Source organism: Odontomachus brunneus, unplaced genomic scaffold (assembly GCF_010583005.1).
Source record: "Odontomachus brunneus isolate Ranch 3 - 2012 unplaced genomic scaffold, Obru_v1 Obru_scaffold_124, whole genome shotgun sequence".
Taxonomy (NCBI): Eukaryota; Metazoa; Arthropoda; class Insecta; order Hymenoptera; family Formicidae; genus Odontomachus; species Odontomachus brunneus.
In genome coordinates this window covers 748810-757632 of record NW_022639574.1, presented here as the reverse complement: position 1 = coordinate 757632, position 8823 = coordinate 748810, and the positions used below count along the sequence as shown (strand labels likewise).

Genomic DNA, 8823 nt, shown 5'->3' with positions numbered 1-8823 from the left:
TAAATGTAACCGTCTCAATATTATTTATAAATAACATGTTATATTACTGTTATGTTGTATAGAATGTAACAGATGTAATATTACTTTTAACTTCTAAGTTATATTACTGTTAGAAACTGTGTTTACTGGGTAATATATAATTTGTAAAGTTTACTTTTAGTAGATTTATCTACTATTAGGTATATTAAAAAAAAAGAGATATATATATATATATATATATATATATATATATATATATATATATATATATATATATATATAAAAGGTTTTCCGTTAAATATGATGAAACAAAGCAGTACACATTTATATAAGGACTACATTTATAAGAAGTCCAAAATGATAGCAAACTCGTTTTAATGACGATTATTTTTACGTTATCGACATTTTTCGAGTTGATTATTCATATCAGTATGCTTATGAAGAGATAACCGGAGTCGATAACCAACTCCAATAAACAGGGACGACATGCGAACTAAATAAGAATAGAGATTTCTATTCCTGTTCGAAGAATATTCGACGAATAAGTTTTCGACTACGCTCTTATTGCCAACGATCCGGATATGCTCCAAATGATGAAGGACAAGTAAGAAGTTGACCAGCCGAAGAAATGATGAAGGGTAAGTAAGAAGGAAAATTCTTAAATTTTAGTATGGGAGAAAAGTTTGTTTTTCAATTTCTTTCTTATTTAATAGATTACATTGCAACATTTATATTTCGTTTACCCCGGTTTTTATATTAAAGTTTAATAAAATGTCATTTATTCTAACAAATTTTTTTATCAACTATTTTTTAACTGTACTTTTTTGTATATTTTTTAGTAAAATTTCAATCAAAAATTATTACAAAGAGAATGGAATCCATAACATTGTAATCCGCCTTTTTATTCTTATTGATTTCGCTAAATTTCTAAAAAAGTGTCTATTTTTTCATATACACTGTATTTTTAATAAACAAATTCTCTTGCAATTTGTGACAATTTTCTTTTCTTCTACTACTTACTGTAAGGAATCAATATGTATATCAAACACTTATCTCTCTTTAATAATTAATTGACGATAAACAATTTATTATTCGACATTTCTCTTTAAATCGCTGATTTTTCAATTTAAAATTCAAAGCAAATTTAAAACCTAACGTGATAGAACCATTTAACCGGTGACAATGTTGTTTGTAAGCAAAAATCTATACAAAATAATTTGATTAAAGTTAAACAAATTAACAACGATTAGAATTAACAAACATTTTTTGGGCCTGCATTGTTAAGATATACTGATCTTACATGCTATTAAGCAAACAAGATAATGATAATAATAATGCGAAACCTACATTGGCGATTATTGTTTTTCATCAACTTGTGCAACTGATCTTTGCACTAGTAATATCTCAGAAGTTCGAGAGTGTCTCTCGATTGCGTAAGCAGTGAGTTCTGACACACATATACGGCGAAAGCTGCGCCGCATGATAGCAGTTGGTCGTTGAGTGTCGACGACATCGTTACTCCGCTCTTTCGCTCCATCGTTGTATTCTCTTTTCGCGCATAATCAGCGCGCGAAATCAGAACACTTGATTAAGTAAGTTCGTCGTGTAAACATCCACGACTCTGCAATTCCGTTTTAATTCACAATTTTACGCGCTAATAAATGTGCTATATTTGGATTAGTGGGAAAATTTGATAAACATGGTATATATACTCGTCTTGTCGGTGGTAGCCGGCGCTCTGGGCCTTTATTATTTCCTCTTCAAGGATCTGAACTTGTTCAAGAATCATAACATCCCGCATATTAGGCCGCTACCCTTGGTAGGCAATATGGGAGCGCCGATGTTGCGCCTGCAACCAATAGCTGCGCTCGTGAAGAATCTGTACGACGTGCATCCCGAAGCCAAATATACCGGCTTGTACGACTTAACCAAGCCAGTGGTGGTCCTGCGTGACAGTGAGCTCATCAAATCCATTACAGTGAAGAACTTCGAAATGTTTCCTAATCATCGAGTCTTTATCCAGGAGGATCAGGACCAGCTGTTCTCCAATAATCTGTTTTCCCTGCAAGATGATACGTGGCGACAAGTGCGGGCTGTGTTGAGTCCGGCCTTCACGTCCAGCAAGATGAAGGGCATGTTCAAGTTGATGTCGGACTGCGCCAACGATTTCGGTAAATTCGTGGCGGAATTGCCACCAGAACAAAGAGTGATGGAGATGAAGGACATCTTCACGAGATACACCAACGACGTGATCGCTACTTGTGCTTTTGGAGTCAGCGTCGATTCCATGCGTAACCCGAAGAATCCCTTTTACGTGTACGGCAGAGAGGCGACTACTTTCGATAGTATCGCCTTCCTAAAAATATATATATTCAGAAGTCTGCCGTGGCTGGCAAAAATACTCAAACTGAAATTCATTCGTACGGAGATCGCGAACTTTTTCCGGGAACTTGTGGAAACCACTATCAAGACCAGGGACGAGCAGGGTATCGTGCGGCCGGACATGTTGCAACTGATGATGGAAAGTAGAGGAAAGAAGGAAGGTAGAAAAGATCTAACTATCACTGACATGACTAGCCAGGCCTTTAGCTTTTTCTTCGGCGGTTTCGACAGTACCTCGACGTTGATGTGTTTTGCCGCGCATGAAATCGCAGTTAACCAAGATATTCAAAAGAAATTGCAGAACGAAATCGACCAGGTCCTGGAGCACACAAATGGCGAGTCGCCGTATGATGTGGTCAACAACATGGAATACTTGGACGCTGTAGTGAGCGAGACTCTCAGGATGTACCCGGTCGCCGTAGCGTTTGACAGAGTATGCAAGAGAGATTTTGAGTTGCCGCCAACGTTACCAGGCGTAAAGCCCTACACCGTGAAGAAAGGTCATGGCATTTGGATACCCATTTACGGATTCCACCATGATCCAAAATACTTCGAGGAGCCTGACAAATTTAACCCCGAACGGTTTCTAGGCGAGCAAAAGAAATATATTCTCAACACAGGAGTTTATCTACCATTCGGCGCAGGCCCCAGGATGTGCATAGGTAATCGATTCGCTCTGTTGGAAACGAAGGTGTTACTCTTTCATCTGCTGGCACGTTGCGATTTACTACCTTGTAAGAAGACGCGCATACCACTCAAGTTGGCCAATGACGGCTTCAATATGAAGGCTAAGGGAGGTTTCTGGCTGAAAGTGATGCCGAGGGAAAAGCCCTATCGCACGGTCGCAGTTAACAATATTAACGGCGCATAGGAACTGTAGGGGAATTTTTGTTGATTCATATGTTAGATTCATATGTTAGATTCATATGTAAATGATATAGGTAACATTGTTAATTGCGAAATAAAATCCATTCTAAATATTAATATACTCTATTCAAGAGAAGTATAACATAAAAAGTTATGGGCAAAAATATCTAAAATTTTAATGACCATTACTCCGTGAAAAATCATTGTACGAACATGTTATTTTGTTTTGTTTGTAGGTATAGTGTTTAAGGAGCTATTGTTGGATTTCTTATTATGGCATTCTGTATTTTCTTAATTTTTTTATGTCACATTTTTTTTCAACAGTGTGAGACTAGATATACTACATATTTGAAAATTTCGAAGACACAATTTCTTAAATAAATAATTTTTAACTGACTGTACAACCACGATAGAGATAATATTTATCTAGGTATTAATAGCCACTATAATCGTACTAATCGTATATTTTGTTTTGTATTAACTAAAATATGTAGCAGCGTGGCTATCTGGCCTTGATACCAGCGATTCAGTGCTCTAGTGTAAGCTCGTATACACGAAAATACTTATATAAAGTTTGTATCTTGATTAGTTTAATAATTATTGGGTTTCTGCGGGAGGTTTCTATAGCTTTTCTGCTTTTGACCTTAATTATGAGCTAACGTTGCTTACTGTATTCCCGATGAAAAATATTAATACAAAATTTCAAAAGAATTGAAAAGTTATTTTGTTACTGTATCCATTTTTTTCTATTGTTTAACTGAGATATTATTTCAATTTTTATGAGAGTGAAAAAACTCAGAGGAAAATACTTATATTCTAAATGTTTCTAAATGTTATCTAAACATTTTATGATTTTGTATCCATTATTCTCTCTCGAGATAAATTCTATAAGAAACGTAGGAACAACGTATCCCTGGCATCATCTAGCCCCGATTTCTCTTATACGAAGAAGAATGTTAATAAATGCGAAGAAAAATACTCTGTATATTTCATTATTAAAAATATTTTCCTCTCTCACACATATAAATAATAAATTCTCTTCGATTTATGATATTATGAAGACATTGCAATATTGAAGGAACAAGATAATTTTAAATGAAGATGTGATAAATATTCGAATTACGCATATTACTAAAATTTCATACGGGACGATCAGTTTTATATGTTTCCATATGATATATATTCTCTATGAAAAAAGATGATATATATAATATTATATTATATTTTTTATATGTTCATAGTATTATATTAAATATTAAAATAATAATAAATACTTAATATTAATAAATATTAAGAAATATTTAATAAATATACGATGAGTATACTAGTAACCTTTTTACTTAAGCTTAAATTCTTTTATTTATATAGAATAAACCGTTGCTGCTAAAATTTCTAGAAAATGTATATCTTTCATTTAGAAAAATATTATTTATTAAACATATAGTTTAAATAAATATGTCATTAGTATTCACCGATTAATATCTCTTGCCTCAGGATATAACTCAGTGATTTTTATCATTATATATAAATATGCTTCCTCGTGACTCTATTTTGATAATAACATAGTGATATAAAGTAACAATATAATCATAATAATTTTATAATCTGATTATAATTTTATAATTTTATAATTATTTGTATGCGAGCTAATTTCGCCAAACATGAAAAAAGCTATATATACTTGCCTATATATACTTTCCTACATACTTTATCTTTATTAAACTATTTTTGCTATTTATGAGGCAGTTTTTCTTCGTTTGTTAAGAAAAAATTGACGTGTATGTTAAACAGTCATCCCAGACAGCACACGACGTCCAATGGACGTCCAATTTTGATTTTTATTTAGTTCCAATGTCCATGGACCTAATATGGACGTTTTAATTACGTACATTAGTGGATGTACAAAATACGTTGACTTTTGTACGTTTTAAAGACGTCCATTTTATGTATTTCTAAGGAACATCCCAGCGAGAACGCTGAAGTCGATCGACATCTAACCGATATCGGAGAAATCTAAGTTACGTCTAGTCTACAGGGTGCGGCGCCAAAATCCGGACAAAATTCAATTTGAAATTCTCGCCGTTCTATACCACTGGTAGATGTCGCGATTAGCGTTCAAATAGTTTGACGCATGTACTAAACCATCATAACCTCGAAACAGTCGCAATTTTGAAACCAAGTGCGGAGTATAACCGAAGAGCCGCGATTATCGAAAGTGTTCGCGCTGGGCGCTCGGCGACAGAAATCATTCGGTTCTTCGGGTACCCAAGATCGACTATGTATGATGTCATCGCAAAGTACAATGAATCGGAGAAGAATTTCCGGCGAATGTTCACGTGCTAGGTGTTGTATCCTGTGAGGGTGATGTCATGCCACCGCATTTCTTTAACAAAAGGGAAAATGTCACAAAAGAAGTTTATTTGCGTGTTCTGACAAATGTAGTGAAGCCGTGGATGGAAACTGTGTCGTCTGGAAAGCCGTATGTTTTCCAGCAGGACGATGCGCCCGCCCACACAAGTCATTTGGTGCAAAATTGGTTGTCGGACAACGCCAACATGTTTTGATCGAAAGAATTCTAGCCTCCCAACAGCCCAGATTTGAATCCTTTGGACTTCTATGGAGCGTAGTTGAAAGGGTCACGAACAAGTCCAGACATCCAAACGTCGCATCATTGAGTAAATGTGTTCTTTATGGTCTTACAAACAATGTGGTTAAACAAATTTTGTAAACCTTTTCGTTTTTGCAATAAAAAATATGTTTGGAAAAAATGTATAATTTGTCCAGATTTTGACGTCGCACCCTGTAAATGCACATCTAGAAAAATGGCAATTTAGACGTCTTCTGTTTGAATAAATTTTAATGTTTTAGAATCCATTCATAATATATTGACCATTAAAATAGAGTTTTCGACAAAATTTCGGGATTTTATTTTGTCGATTATTTACAATCTCTCTAGACATCTATTCGATATTGAATCGACGTCTAATATATATCTTTTGCTTTACGCGTAAAAATGTTTTCATTTTTACTAGAGATTTGACTTGAGATACACAGAATATTTACTGAAGACCGCTACACTGGACATACCCTTTAATATGATATATCACAATAAACTTACTACAATATTCTTTTCTTTCTATAAATTTCTTAATATTTTATTAATAAATAAGTTATACTTAATATATTCATTAATAAAATTAATACATTTTAGGTCATTGTTTTTTAGTAAAACGTAAAGATTTTTTCTTTTATATAAAAGTAACGAGTTGCTCTACTGTCTTTTAAATTTTAGCTTGTAATCGCTATCCCAGTGAGAAATGACTTATTGATCGATGTCGGAAAGACGTCGATCGATAAGTCATTTTTCACTGGGATCGCGCGCGTTTTGCATAAAAAATTTATTCTAAATGGAGACGTCAGTTTTTTTTTAGATTGCCGTTTCAATTATAGTATTACAAAGATAGGAATGTCAGATTACTCGAAAAACATTAAAATGGAAGGAATGATCAAAATCATTTTGCAAATAACTACATAAACTTTAGAGATATTAAATAAAATAGATAGGCGAATTAACAGATAGGTGTGTTTGCTAGGTACGTTATAATATACTGTGAATACTATAAGTATACATTTTATAAGCATAAATTGTAAGAACGTTGTTGGAGTCATTGGAATCATCACGTGCCGTTCAATCGTCAGGTTAAGCAACGCAGTCAGGATGAATGCGTGACCACTTCGGATTCGAAATTATCGAGGCGGATTCGCGAAAGTTTTAGAGTATGTTTGACAATCTTCGGTTTCTAGCAGTTATAAGATATGAAGAAAATTAGGAATTAGTTTTTTTTATGAAACAACCCAGTGAAAAATGATTTATCGATTGACGTCGAATCGACGTCTATTTGACGATTTTGGCGTTGATTCAACGTCTTTTCGACGTCGATCAATAAATCATTTTTTACTGGGCTTTTACTCAGGGAAAAATAACAGTTAAATAAACATCGCATCGATCTATTAGACATCTAAAGCGTCTAAAAGACATCGATTCGATGTCTATTCTTCTTCACGGCCGTCTAAAGTTAACATCGATAAGACATCGAAATGACGGTCTATTAGACATCGAAACGTGGACGATATAGATCTTAGTCTATATAGATTTAGATCGATATAGATCTTAATCTAGACTAGACGTAGATGGTAAATAGACGTTTCATGTAGACGTCTGGTAGACATCGAATCGACGTAACTTTTCTCCCTGGGATATGTTAAGCTCGCATATGTCTTCATTTATTAATTCAAAATATTATTAAAATATAGGCTAAATCTCATGGAACTGTACGACGTGAATCCCAAGGCCAAGTATATTGGCATGTACGATTTAACTAGGCCGATAATGATACTGCGTGACCCTGAGCTAATCAAGTCCATTGCACTGAAGAATTTCGAAATGTTTCCGAATCACGGTACTTTCGTTGAGGAAAATCAAGATCCAATGTTCTCCAACAACCTGTTCTCTCTACAAGATGACAGATGGAGAGAGGTGCGGGCTGTGCTGAGCCCGGCTTTCACGTCCAGCAAGATAAAAGGTATGGTCAAATTGATGTCGGATTGCGCCACTGATTTCGGTAAATTCGTGGCGGAATTGCCGACGGAGCAAAGGGTAATGGGGATGAAGGACATCTTCACGAGGTATACCAACAACGTGATCGCCATCTACGCCTTCGGCGTCAGCGTCGATTCCATGCGTAAAAATCTTTTCTATGTGTACGGCAGAGAAGCCACTTTTAACATTGTCATGGCCATGAAATTCTACATATATAGAATCCTACCGTGGCTGGCGAAGATATTCAAATTGAAGATAATTCGCACGGAGATCGCGAAATTCTTCCAGGACCTCGTGAAAACCACCATCAAGACCAGGGAAAAACAGGGTATCGTTCGGCTGGACATGCTACAATTGATGATGGAAAGTAGAGGAAAGAAAGAAGGTAGAGAAGATCTAACTATCACTGACATGACTAGCCAGCCCTTCAGTTTTTTCTTCGGCGGCTTCGACACTACCTTGACGTGTTTTGCTGCGTGAAATTGCTGTTAACCAGGATATTCAAAAGAGACTGCAGAACGAAATCGACCAGATCCTGGACGACACGAATGGCGAGTCGTCGTATGACATGGTCAACAACATGGAATACTTGGACGCTGTGATGAACGAGGCCCTCAGGATGCATCCGATTGCCATATTGTTAGACAGATTATACAAAAAGGATTTTGAGTTGCTGCCTGGCGTGAAATCCTACACCGTGAAGAAAGGTCAAGTTTAAACGATTAATTATTCCTATTTTTTCTTTAAATCACTGATTTCTCATTTTAAAAATAAAAGTCAACTTTAAAACCTAACATAATAGAGATATTTGGCCGGTGACATTATTTTTTGTGTGCAAAAATGTATACAAAATATCTACTTTGATCAGAGTTACTTAATAAAAATATTTTTGGTCGGCGTGCGTTGTTAAGATAAACATGAACATTTTATATGCTATTAAGCAAATAAGATAACGATAATGATAATACAAAACCTACATTGGCGATTGCAATTGT

At 35.1% G+C, this 8823-nt stretch overlaps 1 protein-coding gene and 1 pseudogene across 1 annotated transcript; both read left to right on the top strand.

Moving 5' to 3' along the window:
• The first annotated feature begins 1454 nt into the window (after window positions 1–1454).
• On the top strand, window positions 1455–4206 carry LOC116849678 (cytochrome P450 9e2-like). The gene has a single exon (XM_032827055.1). It carries the CDS (start codon window positions 1679–1681, stop codon window positions 3230–3232), a length of 1554 nt encoding a protein of 517 aa, XP_032682946.1. The 5' UTR covers window positions 1455–1678; the 3' UTR covers window positions 3233–4206.
• Window positions 4207–7552: 3346 nt separating this feature from the next.
• LOC116849679 lies at window positions 7553–8823 on the top strand (annotated as a pseudogene).